Source organism: Neoarius graeffei, chromosome 8, assembly GCF_027579695.1.
Source record: "Neoarius graeffei isolate fNeoGra1 chromosome 8, fNeoGra1.pri, whole genome shotgun sequence".
In the NCBI taxonomy this organism is placed as follows: Eukaryota; Metazoa; Chordata; class Actinopteri; order Siluriformes; family Ariidae; genus Neoarius; species Neoarius graeffei.
In genome coordinates, this window is record NC_083576.1 from 94,125,897 (window position 1) to 94,148,518 (window position 22,622).

A 22,622-nucleotide genomic window follows, 5' to 3' on the forward strand; every position below is an offset into this window, starting at 1 on the left:
AACACTGTTGCTAAGCAACTGGAGCATATTCAACCCAAAAGAACACAAGTTAGTTGACAATGAGGCTAAGTATAAGGACTGTGATGTTAGAAACAAGACAAAATTATTGAAAACATCAACATTTCTCTCAGATGTGTTGGTAAATTGCTAAGAAAAGACTCAGATTACACTGTAATCAGACTTAGCATCAACCGCTAGCACAGTGCTCTGTGATACGACTCGTAAAGTCTCGAGCCGTCTGAAAATGTGGAAGCGTTTACATGTACATCACAAGTGTGTATCTAATAATAATAAAGTGATTTATAAGGTCTACATTCTTTAAACCTTCTACAGAGTCATAATGGTTTGCTAACCAGCGAGCTAACAAACTAATTAGCATGCTAACTTGCCCACAGTTTATTAGTGTAGTAGCGCAGATCCTTCCATATCATGGTGCCACTGGAATGAAATACAACCCAAAACTCATCACATCATGTAAAGTATTTATTAACTAATATTCACCATTTTTTTTAAAGGAAAACTGACTGCAGCAAAGCATTCTGGGTAGGTTCTGAGCTCATTTCCTTCTCTAAATTGAGCTTTTCATTGTAATTTGTACTTCCTTTGAACTGTATACAGTGATGTTAGTATGCTAGTTAGATAGCTTAGTAATGCGTAGTAGGATAATGTAGTAATATATATATATATATATATATATACACACAGCTGTATATTGTTCATATTGACACATTTGATCTGATATAGTGATGGAAAAGCAAAGGGGACTCAACCAAGGGGAAGTACAAATGAAAGGATTGGAACAAGGCGTTAAAGTGTAACCAACTAAAAGTGCTGACTGCAAAGTCATCAGAAATTTTCAAATTTTTTATTGTGTTGGCATTTTCCTCTGTCTCGCAAAAACAATATCCTGCAGATGAGATGTGATCATTTTGATGTGCTGAGGGTCGCTTTTCTCCGTTTTGGGATCGTTTTCCTCCCTCTTGAGGTAAACAGTACAGCCCTACGTAAACAGGAAACAGCTGAATGCGAGGAGCTTTAACTAATTAGCATAACTATGGAAGTGCGTCACACCAAGATGGCTATGCGCAGAAAACACCGTGACTTGGCTTCGACCTTGGAGAATTTTGAATCGCAGGGATGCAATTTGTGGTTGACTTTCGTGAATAGATCCGTGAAACAAAAGCTGGTGGAGGGGGGAGGCCGCCATGTTCGCCCAGACACCGACTTGTTTTGGTTAAAAGTAGGTCAGACACACCCCACAGTGGTCATGTGATATTGTTGCTCACTTGCTTCAGTGATCCCTGGAATCGTAAAATGCGGGATGCTTTTTATCTCGGCAAAACATTTATACACAGTAAACACAGTGTGTGTGTGCGCGCAACAGTGCAACATTTCCAAACTCCAACAGCAACAGAACATTTTACCCAGAATTCAACTCTGCAGTCAGAACCTTTAATGAGCCTTCAGTTCCTGTTCAGGAAGACGTGTGTTATGTTTACATCTTTCTCTGTTTCTATAAATGCCATCACAGTGACTACCTCATGAATATTCATACAGTGCCAATCATTGGTGTCTCTCTCCCTTCTCTAATGGATATCTATAACTCCCGCCTCACCCGCAAAGCCATCAGGATTGCAGGTGACCCCACCCACCCATCTCATAGCCTCTTCAGCCTGCTGCCGTCGGGGAGGAGACTGCGGAGTCTCCGGGCCAAAACCAGCAGGCTCAAGAACAGTTTCTTTCACCAGGCGGTCAGGAGGCTCAACTCCCTCCCTGTTCTGCCCCTCTGCCCCCCTCTGACCCCTGCCCCCCCTGCCCCCCCTTCAGCATCTGACATGTCACCCTCACAGTTTCCCCCCCAACACACACACACACACACACACACACACACACACACACACACACATACATCTCATCGTTCATTAACACACTGAACTCAGGGGCCGCACATCTCACTTTACCTCGCCCATTTGCACTATTCCGCACTACCTCACCTTAACAGCTGCTAGTTTGTTTATTCTGCTTATTTCATGTTTCATGTTTACCTGCTGTACCTCAAGTGCCCTTGACTGTTTGGTTATTTGTACCAATTTATGTGTGTGTGTGTGTGTGTGTGTGTGTATGAGTGTTTAGTTAATATCTAGAGTGTATATGAGTGTTTAGTTAATATCTAGAGTGTTTATACTGTTTATATTGTCTGTTTAAGTGTTTAGTCTGTCTTGTTGTTATCTAGTGTTTATACTGTTTATTTATTCTGTTTATATTGTCTGAGTGTTTAGTCTGTCTTGTTCTTATCTAGTGTTTATACTGTTTATTTATTCTGTTTATATTGTTTGAGTGTTTAGTCTGTCTAGTTCCGATCTAGAGTGTTTATATTGTTTGTTTTTTCAATTATTCTATTTTTATTTATTGCATTGCCAGTTTGCACCGTGGGTCAGAGAGGACTGATATTTCATCTGTGCTGTATGTCGAGCATGTAGAGCATATTTGACAATAAAGTTGACTTGACTTGATTATTTAAATGAATATATAAAGAGGTGTCATTCTGTAATAAAGAATAATTTGTAACTGCTGTGGTATAAAGGGAATAAAACACATGAAGTTGTGTTATGGGAAAATAATCAACTTAATAATAATAATACACCATCACATCATTGTGTGTGTGTGTGTGTGTGTGTGTGTGTTAAACTGGATGATGGATCTCTTCCCAGAGAATCTCCTTACAATGAGCCGAACATATTTAAATATTAAAGAGGAGCATCATGAATATTTAATCACTTGCTTTCACGACTATAAATGTAACACCATAACGCACACGGTGATGGCGAGATCCCAGTCCCTCTCCAGTGGAAATACACAGGGCTCAGAAGTCAGTGTCCCTATCTAGGGAGGAAGGGCGCAGCTGGGATTGGTCCACTCTGCTCTACAGACAGTCTGTGGTCACATGAGCCGTGACGTCAGGAGTGTAAATCTGTGTGTCAGTGCTGACTCACACACACGCTCTCCTAATGAGAGGTAGAGATTAGAATTAACTCTACAGATGTGAGCGTCATGCCATGTTTCCTTTCTTCCAGAATAATCCGTTATTAAACACATACCGGATTTATTTTCCATTTTTAATTCAGTCATAATTAAATCCAGGCTTTTTACGATTTATTACGCGGCTTTTCGCCAACATGGCAACCCCAGTGGTCACGCATCCTGTGGGAGGGGCTTTTCCTTCTCTCCGCTGTGGATTGGATGTCAGGCTTCATCTGAGGGCCAATTAGAAAGTTAAGAGGAAAGCGCGGGAGGAGGAAGCTCCTGCGCATGAACGGCCAAAGGCTGCATCCCAAACCTCTCTGTTTTGGAAATGGAGTGCGGGACGAAGACTTTAATTCGAAACCTATGTAGTGCACAAACTTAGGGAATAAAGTGTCGGTTTAAGATGCAGCCTGTGCAGTCGCGTGAACTGGTCTGTAAACAGAGAAGTGATGGAAGAAATAGCTGCGTTTAAGGATGAGTGACCGGAGAGAAAAGAAATAAATATTGTGAGATCACAACTGAAATTATAATGATACGATTAACTTCTATACGGTTTTAAACACACTAATCAGCGATAATCTGATCCAGGATGGAGGACTGGAGTTTCTCACAGTCCACACAGAGAAGGAGCTTCACATCACTCATCGGTAAGAAACAACCAAAGAAACTAAACTTTGCCCCTCAGGTTTTAGTGAACACACACACACACACACACACACACACACACACACTTTGCCCCTCAGGTTTTGCTGTAGTGAACGCACACACTTTTTTTATCCCCTCAGGTTTTACTGTAGTGAACACGCACTTTTTTTTATCCCCTCAGGTTTTACTGTAGTGAACACACGCACTTTTTTTATCCCCTCAGGTTTTACTGTAGTGAACGCACACACTTTTTTTATCCCCTCAGGTTTTACTGTAGTGAACACACGCACTTTTTTTATCCCCTCAGGTTTTACTGTAGTGAACACACGCACTTTTTTTTATCCCCTCAGGTTTTACTGTAGTGAACACACACACTTTTTTTATCCCCTCAGGTTTTACTGTAGTGAACACACACACTTTTTTTATCCCCTCAGGTTTTACTGTAGTGAACACGCACTTTTTTTATCCCCTCAGGTTTTGCTGTAGTGAACACACACACTTTTTTTATCCCCTCAGGTTTTACTGTAGTGAACACACACACTTTTTTTATCCCCTCAGGTTTTACTGTAGTGAACACACACACTTTTTTTATCCCCTCAGGTTTTACTGTAGTGAACACACACACTTTTTTTATCCCCTCAGGTTTTACTGTAGTGAACACACACACTTTTTTTATCCCCTCAGGTTTTGCTGTAGTGAACACACACACTTTTTTTATCCCCTCAGGTTTTGCTGTAGTGAACACACACACTTTTTTTATCCCCTCAGGTTTTACTGTAGTGAACACACGCACTTTTTTTATCCCCTCAGGTTTTACTGTAGTAAACACACACACTTTTTTTTTATCCCCTCAGGTTTTACTGTAGTGAACACACGCACTTTTTTTATCCCCTCAGGTTTTACTGTAGTGAACACACGCACTTTTTTTATCCCCTCAGGTTTTACTGTAGTGAACACACACTTTTTTTATCCCCTCAGGTTTTACTGTAGTGAACACGCACTTTTTTTATCCCCTCAGGTTTTACTGTAGTGAACACGCACTTTTTTTATCCCCTCAGGTTTTACTGTAGTGAACACACACACTTTTTTTATCCCCTCAGGTTTTACTGTAGTGAACACACGCACTTTTTTTATCCCCTCAGGTTTTACTGTAGTAAACACACACACTTTTTTTTTATCCCCTCAGGTTTTACTGTAGTGAACACACGCACTTTTTTTATCCCCTCAGGTTTTACTGTAGTGAACACACGCACTTTTTTTATCCCCTCAGGTTTTACTGTAGTGAACACACACTTTTTTTATCCCCTCAGGTTTTACTGTAGTGAACACGCACTTTTTTTATCCCCTCAGGTTTTACTGTAGTGAACACGCACTTTTTTTATCCCCTCAGGTTTTACTGTAGTGAACACACACACTTTTTTTATCCCCTCAGGTTTTACTGTAGTGAACACGCACTTTTTTTATCCCCTCAGGTTTTGCTGTAGTGAACACACACTTTTTTTATCCCCTCAGGTTTTGCTGTAGTGAACACATGCACTTTTTTTATCCCCTCAGGTTTTACTGTAGTGAACACACGCACTTTTTTTATCCCCTCAGGTTTTACTGTAGTGAACACGCACTTTTTTTATCCCCTCAGGTTTTACTGTAGTGAACACGCACTTTTTTTATCCCCTCAGGTTTTACTGTAGTAAACACACACACTTTTTTTTTATCCCCTCAGGTTTTACTGTAGTGAACACACACACTTTTTTTTATCCCCTCAGGTTTTACTGTAGTGAACACACACACTTTTTTTTTTATCCCCTCAGGTTTTACTGTAGTGAACACACACTTTTTTTATCCCCTCAGGTTTTACTGTAGTGAACACACGCACTTTTTTTATCCCCTCAGGTTTTACTGTAGTGAACACACGCACTTTTTTTATCCCCTCAGGTTTTACTGTAGTGAACACACACACTTTTTTTATCCCCTCAGGTTTTACTGTAGTGAACACACACACTTTTTTTATCCCCTCAGGTTTTACTGTAGTGAACACACACTTTTTTTATCCCCTCAGGTTTTACTGTAGTGAACACACACACTTTTTTTATCCCCTCAGGTTTTACTGTAGTGAACACACACACTTTTTTTTTTATCCCCTCAGGTTTTACTGTAGTGAACGCGCACACTTTTTTTTATCCCCTCAGGTTTTACTGTAGTGAACACGCACACTTTTTTTTATCCCCTCAGGTTTTACTGTAGTGAACACGCACACTTTTTTTTATCCCCTCACGTTTTACTGTAGTGAACACACGCACTTTTTTTTATCCCCTCACGTTTTACTGTAGTGAACACACACACTTTTTTTTATCCCCTCACGTTTTACTGTAGTGAACACACACACTTTTTTTTTTATCCCCTCAGGTTTTACTGTAGTGAACACACACACTTTTTTTTATCCCCTCAGGTTTTACTGTAGTGAACGCGCACACTTTTTTTTATCCCCTCACGTTTTACTGTAATGAACACATACTTTTTTTTATCCCCTCAGGTTTTACTGTAGCGAACGCGCACACTTTTTTTATCCCCTCAGGTTTTACTGTAGTGAACGCGCACACTTTTTTTTTATCCCCTCACGTTTTACTGTAGTGAACGCGCACACTTTTATCCCCTCACGTTTTACTGTAGTGAACGCACACACTTTTTCCCCCTCAGGTTTTACTGTAGTGAACGCGCACACTTTTTTTTATCCCCTCAGGTTTTACTGTAGTGAACGCGCACACTTTTTCCCCCTCAGGTTTTACTGTAGTGAACGCGCACGCTTTTTTTTTTTATCCCCTCACGTTTTACTGTAGTGAACGCGCACACTTTTTTTCCCCTCAGGTTTTACTGTAGTGAACGCGCACACTTTTTTTTTATCCCCTCAGGTTTTACTGTAGTGAACGCGCCGCGCTTTTCCCCCTCAGGTTTTACTGTAGTGAACGCGCACACTTTTTTTTATCCCCTCAGGTTTTACTGTAGTGAACGCGCACACTTTTTTTTTATCCCCTCAGGTTTTACTGTAGTGAACGCGCACACTTTTTTTTTATCCCCTCACGTTTTACTGTAGTGAACGCGCACACTTTTTTTTATCCCCTCAGGTTTTACTGTAGTGAACGCGCACACTTTTTTTTATCCCCTCAGGTTTTACTGTAGTGAACGCGCACACTTTTTCCCCCTCAGGTTTTACTGTAGTGAACGCACACACTTTTTTTATCCCCTCAGGTTTTACTGTAGTGAACGCGCACACTTTTTCCCCCCCACGTTTTACTGTAGTGAACGCGCAAACTTTTTCCCCCTCAGGTTTTACTGTAGTGAACGCGCACACTTTTTCCCCCTCACGTTTTACTGTAGTGAACGCGCCGCGCTTTTCCCCTCAGGTTTTAGTGAACACACACACCTTTTTTCCCCTCAGGTTTTAGTGAACACACACACCTTTTTTCCCCTCAGGTTTTACTGTAGTGAACGTGCCGTGCTTTTCCCCCTCAGGTTTTAGTGAGCATATACTTGCTGAGAAGAATGAGATATATCTGAACTCTGTGTGTGTGTGTGTGTGTGTGTGTGTGTGTGTGTGTGTGTGTGTGTGTGATAAACACATGGATGTCTTTATTTTTCAGCAAGTCGTCTTGGGAGGAAGCGGAGGTTCCAGAGTCAGAGTGAGCTTCAGGAAGCGTCCATCAATCTGATCAACCGCAACCAGAACATCTCCGCCCTCCTTCAGGAAACTGCCGTGAGTGTGTGTTCATTACCATGAGTGTGGAACTGCATCCTGATGATAAACTGCATTAGATCCCTCTCTCTGTGCTCAGGATCTGTGTGTTCCAGTGTGAAACTGAATGGATGCACAATCAGTTCCCTCTCTCCTCATGTTCCTGAAAAGTTTCTTTCAGACTCCCATTGCTTGTGTTTAATTTTTCAGTTAACGAGTCTGCCGGTCTGTCACTGTGTCAGTCTGTGAGTCAGTGATATGATGATGATTATGAACAGATTGTTGTGAATCATCTCCACTGATGATCATCATGATTCAGCTCTCTGTACTTGTGTACTGCATAGTGAACTTGCTGAACTCGACTTTGCCCTCACAGTGATGTTTGTGTGGTGTTCACAGACAGGTGCAGGAGGTCACGCACACACCTGTGAGGTGAGTTCAGCTGTGGCAGATGGGAGTGTGCTCCGTGTTGGAGAGATCACAGTGAATGTGCTGGGTGAGTCCGACCTCCTGATGACCCTCACACCAACCCAAATCATTCATTACAAAGAAAACCTGTTTACTTGAGTGATGTGTGGTCAGTGTGGAGTTGGGCAATATGGAAATGTAACTATGAAATAATATTTTAACAAAACAATATAATTACAGTAATTATTGGCACTTCTTGTGAAGGTTTGAAAAATCCAACTCTTGGTGAAGTCACTTTATCTCACACTGGAATAAAGAGGAAAAATCCAACCTTTGATTAGGAAAAAGTTATTCAGAGAAAAACAAATCTCTCATCACGAAGTAATTATTTTCAACACAAACACATGTGCTACTATTATTGGCATCCCTGCATTAATACTCGGTACACCCTCCCTTTGTCAGTAAAACAGCACTGAGTCTCTCTTAGAACATTCTGTAAGGTTGGAGATCCAGAGCGGGGCATTGAGCCCATTCCTCTTTACACAGTCTCTCCAGATCATCCAGGGTCCTCGACCCTCTCTTGTGCTCTCTCTCTCCTCTTCAGCTCCGCCCACAGGGTTCCACTGGGGTTCAGCTCAGGGGACTGAGATGTTCAGGGCAGAAGCTCGATTCTGTGATTCTCAGTGAACCATTTTAGTGTTGATTTGGACAGACGCTTCAGATCATCGTCCTGCTGGAAGATCCAACGACGACCCGGTTTTAGTTTCCTGACAGAGGAGCCAGATTCTGATTTAAAATGTCCTGGTGTTTCATGGAGTTCATGATGCCATGGACCCTAACAAGGTTTCAGAACCTTTGGAGGGAAAACAAGTCAAGTGTATTTGTATCGCGCTTTTAACAATAAACATTGTCGCAAAGCAGCTTTACAGAATTTGAACGACTTAAAACATGAGCTAATTTTATCCCTAATCTATCCCCAATGATGAAGCCTGTGGCGACGGTGGCAAGGAAAAACTCCCTCAGACGACATGAGGAAGAAACCTCGAGAGGAACCAGACTCAAAAGGGAACCCATCCTTATTTGGGCAACAACAGAGACAACATGACTATAACATTAACAGTCCTAACATAAAGTCAGCCTCACTGATGCTATAAACCTCCCACCGACGGAAACCCGAGCGCAAAACCGTTCACGACAACTGCAGTCCTAAAGTCAGCAAGTCAACTGCAGTCCCCAGCCACAAAAGCACCACTGCAAGAGTCCAGAGCGTCCTCCAGGCGCGACCCCCAACTGTCCACATGGGGCCGTCCTCCACAGGAGCGATGCGATGAGACTCCAACTAGACACAGGGCACCAGGATGGATCAGGCAGGTCCGAGGAGCAGAAGAGGTCAGTATCTCCATCCCAGGACCGACATGTTACTCAGAGGGACAGGGGGAGAGAAGAAGAGAGAAAACCCAGGCTGTTAGGTATGCCCAATGCCACCTGAATAAGTAGGAACAGAATACATATTGCACTGAGCACAAGCAGGGACTCCGGCAACTAACTATGAGAGCATGACTAAAAGGGGAGAGCCAGAAGGTAACACAGGCATGAGGGGCCCCGGGACATAAAGCAGCAGCCACTACACCATCAACAAACTCGAGTGAGCAAGCGAGTGGGGACTGACAGCATCCATACATCCCAGTTTACCAAAACACTCTGTCTGAGGATCCTCCAGATCTACTCCTTTACCTCATAAACACCATTAACACAAGGCTTGACTAAACAGATCTGTTTTCAGCCGAGACTTAAACACTGAGACTGTGTCTGATTCCCGAACATTACTTGGAAGGCTGTTCCATAACAGTGGGGCTTTGTAAGAAAAGGCTCCGCCCCCTGATGTAGCCTTCACTATACGAGGTACCAGCAGATAGCCTGCACCTTTTGATCTAAGTAGGCGTGGCGGGTCATAGAGGAGCAGAAGTTCACTCAGGTACTGTGGTGCGAGACCATTCAGTGCTTTAAAGGTCAATAGTAGTATTTTATAATCAATACGAAATTTGATTGGGAGCCAATGCAGTGTGGATAAGACAGGGGTGATGGGGTCATATTTTCTAGTTCTAGTAAGGACTCTTGCTGCTGCATTTTGAACTAACTGGAGCTTGTTTATGCACTTATTGGAACATCCAGACAGTAAGGCATTACAATAATCCAACCTGGAGGGAACAAAAGCATGAACTAGTTTTTCTGCGTCATGTAGTGACATTAAATTTCTTATCTTAGCAATATTTCTGAGATGAAAGAAAGCTATCCGGGTGATGTTATCAATGTGAGTTTCAAATGAAAGACTGGGGTCAATAATCACTCCGAGGTCTTTTACTGCTGCACGTGAAGAAACAGAAAGGCCATCCAGAGTCACTGTGGAATCAGAAAACTTACTTCTAGCTGCATGTGGTCCGAGTACAAGTACTTCAGTCTTGTCAGAGTTAAGCAGGAGGAAATTAATAAGCATCCAGTGTCTAATGTCCTTCACACATTCCTCAATTCTATTAAGCTGGTGTCTCTCATTAGGTTTTGCAGAAACGTACAACTGTGTGTCATCAGCATAACAGGGGAAACTAATACAATGTTTACGAATAATATCGCCCAGAGGGAACATATATAAAGAAAAAAGCAGTGGACCCAAGACAGAACCGTGTAGAGCACCAAACTTTACCTCGGTACGTCTAGAAATATCACCATTTATATCAACATACTGATAGCTATCAGTTAAATAAGAGCTGAGCCAGGAGAGGGCCGTTCCCTTAACTCCCACAACATTTTCTAGTCTATCCAGAAGAATGGAATGATCAATGGTATCAAATGCTGCACTAAGGTCAAGCAACACAAGTAGCGAGACACAGCCCTGATCAGACGCCAACAGTAGGTCGTTTACTACTTTAACCAGTGCTGTCTCTGTGCTATGATGAGGTCTAAATCCTGACTGATACATTTCATGGATGTTATTCCTATGTAAATATGAGCATAACTGCTGTGCCACAGCTTTTTCAAGGATCTTGGAGATAAAGGGGAGGTTTGATATTGGCCGATAATTGGACAGCTGACAGGGATCAAGGTCAGGTTTTTTAATCAGGGGTTTGATAACTGCTAGTTTAAAGGATTTGGGTACATAGCCAATCGTAAGAGAAGAATTTATTATTTTTAGAAGCGGTTCAATTACTTCAGGTATTATCTGTTTGAATAGACGTGTAGGTAAGGGATCTAGTACACAAGTTGAGGCTTTTGATGCCGAGATTAATGAAAGTAATTCAGTTTCTCTAAGGGGAGTAAAACATTCTAACTGATGATCTGATACAGTTATATTGTTAACTACAGGGTCACTTACATTGTCTGACCTTAAATTAGTAGTTTGAATTTTTTGTTGGATATTCTCAATTTTGTCATTAAAAAAATTCATGAAGTCGTTGCTACGACAGACTGCAGGTGTGCATGTGTCTATAGTGGACTTATTCCTGGTTAATTTTGCTACAGTATTAAATAGGAATCTAGGATTATTTTTGTTATCTTCTATCAGGGAGGAGAGATATGTTGATCTTGCAGCACTAAGAGCTTTTCTATACTTCAGGAAGCTCTCCTTCTATGCAGGGCTCGAAATTTGCGGTGGTCCGGTCGCCCGAGGCGACTTAATTTGTCATTTGGCAGGTAATTCCTGTCACTAGCCAGCCCGGCTGGCTAGTTGGAAATAAAAAATATATATGAAGCGAAGATTCAGACACACCGTCAACTAAAGCCGCCACATATTAAGCGCGTGCCGTGTCTGTGTTAATCGATGTGTTTATCGACAGGACGGAAAATACCGAATCATATCGTGTACGAGTCAGGCTGTCAGCTTTTTCACTACTGCGCATGCATATGAGTGATTCCACGCTTATGGGTACTGAAATGGGGACATGAACTTTATTTTTAAAAATTCACCTAAAGCCATTTCTTTTTTTACCATCAGGTCACAAAACATGTAATCTTTAATGAATGATATGTTAAAAGATAACTTTAATTTTCTGAGATGTAATAAAAACATATTTATATGCCAAAGTCAGAACGTAACAGAAGTGTTGTGGACATATATATTCTCAATTTTAACAATGTAGAATTACTTTTTGAAACATAGGAAGGTGATGTTTTAGCAAATATAATTAATAAACGTGTGTAGTAGAATAAACATACACATTCTTTCAATAAGATTAACATGGTATATAGCTAGATTGTAATTAATTTGTAACAGACGCGAGATGGACAATCGTAACAGAAGTAATGTAACAGACATCATTTTGGAACTCATAGGCTTGACTTTGGCATATAAATATGTTTTTATTACATCTCAGAAAATTAAAGTTATCTTTTAACATATCATTCATTAAAGATTACATGTTTTGTGACCTGATGGTAAAAAAAGAAATGGTTTTAGGTGAATTTTTAAAAATAAGTTCTTGTCCCCATTTCAGTACCCATAAGTGTGGAATCACTCATATAATGCATCTCGTTGAATATTGCGGTCATCACGTGTAGTATTGGACCTGGTGGGTGGAGCACAGAAGCACGGCAGGCCAGAACTGAGTTCTCAATGAACTATTTATTGCTAGCTTTTCAGCCTTTTATCACTTCCCAGCCGCGTGCGCTCACGCACACACGTGTTCTGGTTGGGGAGAGAGAGCTCCCTTTCTCTGCTTTCCTCTCCTTTTAAAGGGCGTGGTCACTGGGGAAGATACACAAACACAGGTTAATCCCCATCAGGTGCAGTGATTCCACCACTTACCTTCCCTAACTCCGCCTTCCATTCACAGACTGACGCTTGGCCACGCCCCCGCTGCCACATCACGTTATCAAATTCAATAGATGTGGCCACATTATCGCCCATTTAAACACGTGTTTTTGTTATTGTTTACATCTGCCAAAGCTACGTTGCGATGTAGAATTTTCTGAAAGGTGTACAGAAACCGCCAGAGACGGGGACAAAGCGACCTCAGTCTGAAGAGGAGAAACGGCAAAGGACTTGTAAGCAAGCGTGGGAGCAGGGTAGGCCTCGGCTGCGATACGATTTTTATGGAATAATTACGTTTTTCAAGTTGATTCCTTGTCAATATGAAGCTCCTAATGGTTTCTCTCTCATAAATGGTTAAATACAGAAAGCATGTTGGACATATTTTGGGTGCTATAGTCATGATAGTAAGTATGACTATGTTCCAAATTATTATGCAAATCATATTTTCTCAGATTTTCCTAAATTATCTATATTAATGGCAGTCATCATGATTTTCCAGTCATCAACCATTAGAGTACAATTCAAATGTTTTTGAACGAACCTCCCAATGATAACAGTACATTTTTAAGAAATAAAAAACACAAATGCACCCAAAATGCATGTTCCAAATTATTACGCACAATTGAGTTTCCAAACATTTTATTGTCATAAAGAACAAAAAATGGTCATGTGTGAAATTAGAAACATTAGCAGGTCATGACTAACTGAAATGTAACTGAAATCAAACACTATTTAAATCAAAACATTATCACAAGTGAAGTCACATCTGAACATAGGACCCCTTGTTGAAAAGGACCTTTTCAAGTCTTCCATCCATTGAATTTGTCAGTTTTTGGATAGTATCTGCTGGAACTGCCTTGCATGAGGACAGAATAGCCTCCCAGAGCTGTTGTTGAGATGTGAACTGCCTCCCACCATCATAAACCCTTCTCTTGATGATGCTCCAAAGGTTCTCAATAGGGTTGAGGTCAGGGGAGGATGGGGGCCACACCATAAGTTTGTCTCCTTTGATGCCCATTGCAGCCAGAGATGCAGATGTATTCTTTGCAGCATGACATGGTGCATTGTCATGCATGAAAATGATCTTGTTTCGAAAAGCACGATTCTTCCTTTTGAACCATGGCAGGAAGTGTTCTTTGAGGAACTCCACATACGTTATGGATGTCATCTTCACACCGTCAGGGATCCTAAAAGGGCCGACAATCTCTCTCCCCATGATTCCAGCCCAAAACATCACTCCAACACCTCCTTGTTGGCGCCGTAGCCTTGTTTGCATGGGGTGGCCGTCAACCAACCATCCACCACTCCATCCATCTGGACCATCGAGGGTTGCACGACATTCATCGGTGAACAGAACAGTTTTGAAGTTAGTCTTCATGTATTGCCTGGCCCACTGGAGCCGTTTCTGCTTGTGTCCAATGAATAGGGGAGGTCGAAACGATGGCTTACGCACCGCTGCAAACCCCTGGAGGACCCTGCATCTTGTTGTTCGGGGCACGTTGGAGGCACCAGCAGCTTCAAAAACTTGTCTGCTGCTATGACAGGGCGTTTTTACAGCTGCTCTTTTGATCCAACGTATTTGCCTGTAGGAAAGAGTCCTGGATTTTCCATTATCAGCACGCACACGTGTGTGCTCTGAATCAGCTACATACTTCTTGATAGTGCGATGATCGCGATGAAGTCTCTTGGCAATTTTGATTGTTGCCATGCCTTGACCCAAACATTCAACTATTTGTTGCTTTTCAGCAGCCGACAGGTCCTTTTTCTTGCCCATTTTGGTTGAAAATGGTAGCCTGCTTAAAAATGTGGGACAACCTTCTTTAGTAGTTTCCCCTTTAATTGGACTCACCTGCCAAACTAATTAGCACAGGTGTCTTCAGTTGGTTTCAGTGATATACAGAGCCCTGATACACATTACCATTCATGAGTTTAACTGACAAACAAAAAATATCTTACCTTACCACTCTTAAACACTTGTTGCATAATAATTTGGAACACAGTATATTTGTTTTCAATACTCGTACACCAAGTTGCCAAGTTTTCCAATATATTATTATTTGTTGATATTATATTATGGTGCTCGGTGTTGTTCTCATTTATGTATTTAACAACAGTATCAAAATACTCGGGTCTTGAAATAAATGCACATTAGTCATGAACAATGGTAACTACTCTCTTTTTGTGTTATTTTTGACAGAAGTAAAATTCATACATGAACAAATTTTGGCGAGTTGATTTTCTGTTTGGCGAGTTACTTTGGAAGGGAACTAGTCCGGCTGACTGGTGAAAAAATATATGAATTTCTAGGCGTGCTATGCTAATTTGAACACTACCAATTTTGTTTGACGCCATTTAGGTTCCAATTTTCGAGTGGCCTGTTTTATAGTGCGAGTGTCACCATTATGCCAGGGTGCTAATTTTTTCTTTCTGATCATTTTCCTTTTTAGAGGAGCTACATTATCTAAAGTATGGCGGAATGTTGACTCTAAGCATTCAGTTGCCTGATCAAGTTCTGCAGGGGCTGACAGTGACCCGATCAAAGTTGATAACTCTGGGAGATCATTTATAAAGCTCTGTGCAGTAGTTGGCGTGAATGTACGTTTAATACAGTAGCGTGGTGAGGTGCATATATTATTACTCAGACATAGTTTGAATGAGATGAGATAATGATCTGAGAACTTCAGACTGTGGAAGTGTGACTATATTTTCTACGTTTAACCCGAATGTTAGTATTAGATCAAGGGTGTGACCACCATTATGGGTCGGTCCTATGACATTCTGATTAATCCCGACTGAATCTAAAATGGACACAAATGCTGTTTTTAAAGGGTCTTCTGGGTTATCGAAGTGAATATTAAAATCTCCAACAACTAAAGCTTTGTCTAAGGAAATAACCAAATCTGAGATAAAATCTGCAAATTCAGAAAGAAACTCAGAATATGGCCCCGGGGGCCTGTAAATAATAAGTAACGGAATTAACTGGGTAGACCTATTTTTCGAGGCTACATACATATTGGCATGAAGAACTTCAAATGTATTAAATTTATAACCAGGTTTTTGTGTTACACCTAGATAATTATTATAAATAACCGCGACGCCTCCTCCTCTGCCAGTTAGACGAGGCTGGTGTATATAACTGTATCCAGGAGGACTCGCTTCATTTAATGCTATACAACCCCGATTCCAAAAAAGTTGGGACAAAGTACAAATTGTAAATAAAAATGGAATGCAATGATGTGGAAGTTTCAAAATTCCATATTTTATTCAGAATAGAACATAGATGACATATCAAATGTTTAAACTGAGAAAATGTATCATTTAAAGAGAAAAATTAGGGGATTTTAAATTTCATGACAACAACACATCTCAAAGTTGGGACAAGGCCATGTTTCCCACTGTGAGACATCCCCTTTTCTCTTTACAACAGTCTGTAAACGTCTGGGGACTGAGGAGACAAGTTGCTCAAGTTTAGGGAGAGGAATGTTAACCCATTCTTGTCTAATGTAGGATTCTAGTTGCTCAACTGTCTTAGGTCTTTTTTGTCGTATCTTCCGTTTTATGATGCGCCAAATGTTTTCTATGGGTGAAAGATCTGGACTGCAGGCTGGCCAGTTCAGTACCCGGACCCTTCTTCTACGCAGCCATGATGCTGTAATTGATGCAGTATGTGGTTTGGCATTGTCATGTTGGAAAATGCAAGGTCTTCCCTGAAAGAGACGTCGTCTGGATGGGAGCATATGTTGGATATACCTTTCAGCATTGATGGTGTCTTTCCAGATGTGTAAGCTGCCCATGCCACACGCACTAATGCAACCCCATACCATCAGAGATGCAGGCTTCTGAACTGAGCGCTGATAACTCGGGTCGTCCTTCTCCTCTTTAGTCCGAATGACACGGCGTCCCTGATTTCCATAAAGAACTTCACATTTTGATTCGTCTGACCACAGAACAGTTTTCCACTTTGCCACAGTCCATTTTAAATGAGCCTTGGCCCAGAGAAGACGTCTGCGCTTCTGGATCATGTTTAGATGCGGCTTCTTCTTTGAACTATAGAGTTTTAGCTGGCAACGGCGGATGGCACGGTGAATTGTGTTCACAGATAATGTTCTCTGGAAATATTCCTGAGCCCATTTTGTGATTTCCAATACAGAAGCATGCCTGTATGTGATGCAGTGCCGTCTAAGGGCCCGAAGATCACGGGCACCCAGTATGGTTTTCCGGCCTTGACCCTTACGCACAGAGATTCTTCCAGATTCTCTGAATCTTTTGATGATATTATGCACTGTAGATGATGATATGTTCAAACTCTTTGCAATTTTACACTGTCGAACTCCTTTCTGATATTGCTCCACTATTTGTCGGTGCAGAATTAGGGGGATTGGTGATCCTCTTCCCATCTTTACTTCTGAGAGCCGCTGCCACTCCAAGATGCTCTTTTTATACCCAGTCATGTTAATGACCTATTGCCAATTGACCTAATGAGTTGCAATTTGGTCCTCCAGCTGTTCCTTTTTTGTACCTTTAACTTTTCCAGCCTCTTATTGCCCCTGTCCCAACTTTTTTGAGATGTGTTGCTGTCATGAAATTTCAAATGAGCCAATATTTGGCAAGAAATTTCAAAATGTCTCACTTTCGACATTTGATATGTTGTCTATGTTCTATTGTGAATACAATATCAGTTTTTAAGATTTTGTAAATTATTGCATTCCGTTTTTTTTTTACAATTTGTATTTTGTCCCAACTTTTTTGGAATCGGGGTTGTATATTCATTTGGCTTAATCCATGTTTCAGTTAAACAAAGTACATTAAACTCCTGATCAGTAATGAGTTCATTAACCATTAGCGCTTTAGATGTAAGAGATCTAATATTTAATAGCCCCACCTTTAGATCAAAGGTGCTGGCAGCAGCTGTACAGTCAGTATGATCTAATTTTATATTGATTAGGTTACTGGAACAAACTGAGTATTTCTACCTTTTTGTTGAGCTCGGGGAACAGACACAGTCTCGATGTAGTGGACCCTGAGTGACGACTCTGTGCAGCTAGCAGACAGTCGGTTTAGCCTGTTCGTCTGCTCCCTGGCCTTGGCTCTGGATTGTCAGAAATTAACTAGACCTGTTCTGAGACTATGACCTATGCTGCAGGAAATGAGAGCAGCACCTTCCCGAGTGGGATGGATACCGTCCCGCCCTAACAGGCCAGCAGTGCCCTCAAAATTAGCCCAATTATCTATAAAGCCCACACTGTTTTCAAAGCACCACCTGGACAACCAGCAGTTCAGCGTCCATAACCTGCTGTAAGCTACATCGCCACGCCGCATTGGGATGGGGCCAGAGCATACTACAGCATCGGACATCGCCTTCGCTAATTTAAACACCTCTACAAAGTTACTCTTAGTAACCTCAGACTGACAAAGGTGTATATCATTAGCTCCTGCATGGATAACTATCTTTGAGAACCTGTGCTTGCCTAGGACCCTAAGATTACCTGCTATGTCCGGCGCCCTGGCTCCCGGTATACACCTGACTAAAGCTGCTGGTGCCCCTAAAGGCTGAGCTAATTTCACGTGCCGTATGATAGAGTCCCCTATAACCAGAGCTCTTTCAGGTTTCTCAGTGGGTGCATCACTAAGGAGAGCAAACCTGTTCAACACATGACGTGGAGAGGAGTGGTGCTCCCGTGGGCGAGCCTTAGCGGTAGCTTTGGCTCTACTCTTACGCCGCCGAGTCGTCACCCATTCGCCCCGCTGTAAGGGCTCTAATGCCGGAGTTGGCGGATTACTAACTCCACCTAGGGCATCCAGACTACACTGTTCTCTGTAAACTACACTGTTCTCATGCTCACTGGCCTTCTCTAAAGCCTGAACACGCGCTTCTAGCACTGAAATCTTCTCCGTCAGAGAGCTAACTAATCTGCACTTATCACAAATAAAGCTATCGCTAGGGACGGAGGAAGAATGACTAAACATCCTGCACTCAGCACACTGAACAGGCTGAAGGTGTGCCATGATGAAAGGATTCACGTACCTTAATTGAAGATCTGTTGATATTAAAGCAGATCTGATGTGGATGGTCTCCGCTTGTGGTCTTTACACAGGAGGAGAAAAAAAAAGCTTCTGGTCTTGATGTTCTTCCGAAAAAAGAGAGAGAGAGAAAGGAAAGCGACAGTACAATAAAAATGAAGATACTGGAAAATTATTTGTAGAAAAAAAAATTAAAAACGGCCCCAAAACATCACAGAACCTCCACCATACTTTCCAGTTGGGATCGGGTTCTTTTCATTATTGCCGTCCTTCTTTTTACTCCAAACCCACCATGAGTGTTTATCACCAAAAAGCTCCTTTTTGTTCCATCAGACGAGAGAACACGGTTCCAGTCAAAGTTGTCGTAGCGTTTCACAAACTTGGTGTTTACATTTGTGGTTAACTGACAGAAAATACTTTTTTTTTTTTTTTTTTTTTCCTGGAACCTTCTAAATAATCTGTTGGCATGAAGGTGGAGTCTGATGGGGGTTTTGGAAACTCAGAAACCCCAAGATTTTACTTGTTCTTGTAATTCACCAACAGTGACCCTTGGGGATTTTTTTTTTCCTCTCTTACCCTCTTCACTGTATGTGGGGTAAAATAAACTCTGCTCCTCTTCCAGGTGAGTGTGGAACAGTTCCAGTTGGTGTCCACATTTTCAGGCGTGTCGCTAGAGAGAGAGTCTATCTCTCTCTCTCTATCTCTCTCTCTCTATATCCATCTATACGCACACATTCCCTGACTTATCTTTCTCATGGTAATGTTGAGGGAATTTGGCCTCTCTGTCGCCTCATATTTTGTTCCCCAGTTAATCAGGAAGTCATGGGTTACAGCTTAAACGTTCCTACACACTCCAGTCAACTCACATGTTCAGTCTGAATGGAAACATGCTTTTGAGTAGATTGTGTTCACGATCATTTCCAGGGGTGCCAATAATAGTGGCCTGCGTTTTTGTTGAAAATAATGATGTCTTGAGGGATTTGTTTTTCTCCGAATAAATTTATTTCAATTAAAGGTTGGGTTTTTCCTTGTTTTTTTTTCAGTGTGAGATAAAGTGACTTCACCGAAAGGTGGATTTTTGCTCTAATTCTTTTAACTAATCTTTACAAGAGATGCCGTTAATTATGAAAGGCACTGTACATGATTTTATCATCATATATATATATATTTTAACAAACCAGTGTAGATGAAACAGTAAAATGTCTTTTCCTAATGTAGTGACAGAGGCTTGTTACTGTGTGTGTGTGTGTGTACAGAGTGTGAGCTGCGCAGGCAGGCAGAGGAACTGTCTCTCCCCATCTCTGTACTGTCTGCTAGGTTGGTGATGGACAGAATCACAGCTCTGCAGGGAGACCAAGACTCGGTCATGATGGACTCCGCCCAAAGGGTGTGTCATATAAGCCACACCCCCTCATCACAATTTGAATACGAGTGCTGTGATATGGCACAGGAACTGTTGAAATGCTGACTGTTTTACACATGTGTGGGGTTCATTAAAGCCCAAGTGTGAGCTGTGTGAATTCCATTAAAGTGTGTGTGTGTGCCTTGCAGGCTGAGCTCATCTTGTTCTTACATGCTGCCCGAGAGCTGTTAAACAGGGGAGTGTTTAGCCCCAAACTGTTCTGGCAGGAGTACTGGAAAAGCCAGGTGTGTGTGGGTTGGGTTGGGTTGGGTGGGGGGGAGGTGTTTGGCAGAGTGTGTAACCTGTTGTGTTCACACAGCCTGTGCTGGAAGTGGTGTATCGCCTACACACTGAGGAGCTCCTTACACTGCGTTACACACTGACCAGGTACACACGTGTGCATACACGCACAAGTTGTCATGGTAACAGGAAAGCATTATCATGCCGGCAAGTGTTTTGCTAGCCTAATGTTACTGGGCAGTGGCCAGCTGGCACGTTTGATGTCTCTTTCAACATGATCCAATAAACCAGCAGTCATCTATTTTTCTGTATGGTGTGTGTGTGTGGGTTCAGTGAGGCCGGTGTGTGTGTGTGGTTGGTGTCTCAGTTACAGTCGCTGTGTGAATGCGGAGTGACTGAGGAAGAAGGAGTCGTGCGTCATCGTATCCTCTCCAGTAAATCTTACATTCTGTGTAGCTGTTAAACATTAAAGGTGTCTGTGAAAGAGAAGTAATTCAGAGTTGTGTATTTTTTTTTCTCCTGTGTGTGTGTGTGTGTGTGTGTTTAAGCTGTCGTGTGTGTCTTGGTCCATGTTGGGTTTGAGGATGTTCAGGACTCCAGTGTGTCTCATTCCTGTTGTTCAGTGCTGGATAGTATGCTTTCTTGTGAGTACCATGTCATTTATCCATGTTTTACTCTTCCATCTCTCCATCCATCACTGTCATCAGTTCACTACGGTCTCATCCCAAACCTCACACACCCAGTTCATTATGTAGCAATTTACAGGGTACAAAGAGTGCAACATCTCACCATGTTTACTTTGGCATTATACCAGACAAATATTTGTACATTAGGATAATATTGTGTATAATAAATCTTACTGCAGTAATAAGGTTATTTTGATACACAAGCTGGTCATTTCAGTAACCATTCTTGTGACTCTGCTCTACAAGTAGCACCACGTCTCTGTGCTGGACCTGTTTTTTTGCTATATATTTTTCTCTCTTGTTCCCTCTACAGGGCTTCTGGATACACTAGAAAACACGCACAGTACACACACCGCAGACCCCTCACTGCATGTACCAGCTGCAGCAAATTGGTAAGTCAGTAACAGTGTCGGACATGAATACTCGCGTGTCTGTGTTAAGAAAGAAGGTACAAAACAGAGGCCACACCTCCTGCACTGACACTGATCGTCAGTAAAAAGAGGCCACACCTCCTTTACTGAGATTGACAGACAAAACGGAGGCAATACCTCTTTTACTGAAGTTGACAATAAATAGAAGCCACACCTCCTTTACTGTGACTGACAGACAATAAGTGGACACCACGCCTCCTTTACTGAGATTGACAGACAAAACGGAGGCCACACCTCCTTTACTGAAGTTGACAATAAATAGAAGCCACACCTCCTTTACTGTGACTGACAGACAGTAAGTGGACACCACGCCTCCTTTACTGAGATTGACGGACGGTAAACAGAGGACACACCTCGTTATGTTTTATATTTTTACTATTTACAAATTAATACACTCTGTGTGTGTGTGTGTGTGTGTGTGTGTACAGGCTCCATGTGTTTGAGACATCAGTGTTTGGTGTGTCCGTTTCAGAGGACGCTATGCGCCGGTTCTTCACGCACACGCTCACACACATACTCACACATCGACCTCGCCTCAAAGGTATAGAAACCTTTACTTACTGTGTGTGTCTGTCTTTGTTTTACTATTGTACTTCACTTCTGTGTGTGTGTGTGTGTGTGTGTGTGTGTGTGTTAGTGTCAGATGCCATAGCAATGCAGAGTCAGTGGAGTTTTGCTAAAACATCCCCATTGATGACCTCACTGTTCTGTAAGGTAAAGATTTATGACCTGCTCGCATTGCTTCTTCATCTAGATAATGAGAGGTAAAGACCTCCGCCCCAGAAACAGTGAGGAGAAACTGCTTGCTATTTTATAAGTTGATGCATTAACCATGAACTGTCTCTCAGGTGTGTGTGGGGTTCAGTATGGAGGAGGTGTGTTCTCACCTGCAGCAGGTATTAGAGACTCTGGAAGTGAACTGGCAGAATGTTCTGTCCTGCATTTCAACACTGCTGGTGTATCACACACACACGCAGGCCTGCCTCAAAGGTACACACACACACACACACACACACACACACACACACACAGGCCTGCCTCAAAGGTACACACACACACACACACAGGCCTGCCTCAAAGGTACACACACACACACACACACAGGCCTGCCTCAAAGGTACACACACACACACACACACAGGCCTGCCTCAAAGGTACACACACACACACACACACACACACAGGCCTGCCTCAAAGGTACACACACACACACACACACAGGCCTGCCTCAAAGGTA

At 42.1% G+C, this 22,622-nt stretch overlaps 1 protein-coding gene across 4 annotated transcripts in view; it reads left to right on the forward strand.

Moving 5' to 3' along the window:
• Positions 1-3,350: 3,350 nt before the first annotated feature.
• LOC132891066 (Fanconi anemia group A protein) overlaps positions 3,351-22,622 on the forward strand; it is a 41,740-nt gene continuing 22,468 nt past the window's right edge. For 2 of the 4 annotated variants that reach the window (XR_009655258.1, XM_060928542.1), the window contains exons 1-12: positions 3,351-3,671; positions 7,305-7,417; positions 7,796-7,892; positions 19,883-20,013; positions 20,178-20,273; positions 20,348-20,415; positions 20,602-20,702; positions 20,817-20,912; positions 21,268-21,346; positions 21,814-21,926; positions 22,023-22,099; positions 22,234-22,375. Coding sequence is in view for 3 of the 4 variants with exons in the window: in XM_060928542.1 (XP_060784525.1) it covers positions 3,614-3,671; positions 7,305-7,417; positions 7,796-7,892; positions 19,883-20,013; positions 20,178-20,273; positions 20,348-20,415; positions 20,602-20,702; positions 20,817-20,912; positions 21,268-21,346; positions 21,814-21,926; positions 22,023-22,099; positions 22,234-22,375 (1,171 nt within the window). In the remaining variant the exon portion in view is untranslated. The remainder of the gene's footprint in view (positions 3,672-7,304; positions 7,418-7,795; positions 7,893-19,882; positions 20,014-20,177; positions 20,274-20,347; positions 20,416-20,601; positions 20,703-20,816; positions 20,913-21,267; positions 21,347-21,813; positions 21,927-22,022; positions 22,100-22,233; positions 22,376-22,622) is intronic. The other 2 variants (XM_060928541.1, XM_060928540.1) reach the window with 2 other exon arrangements.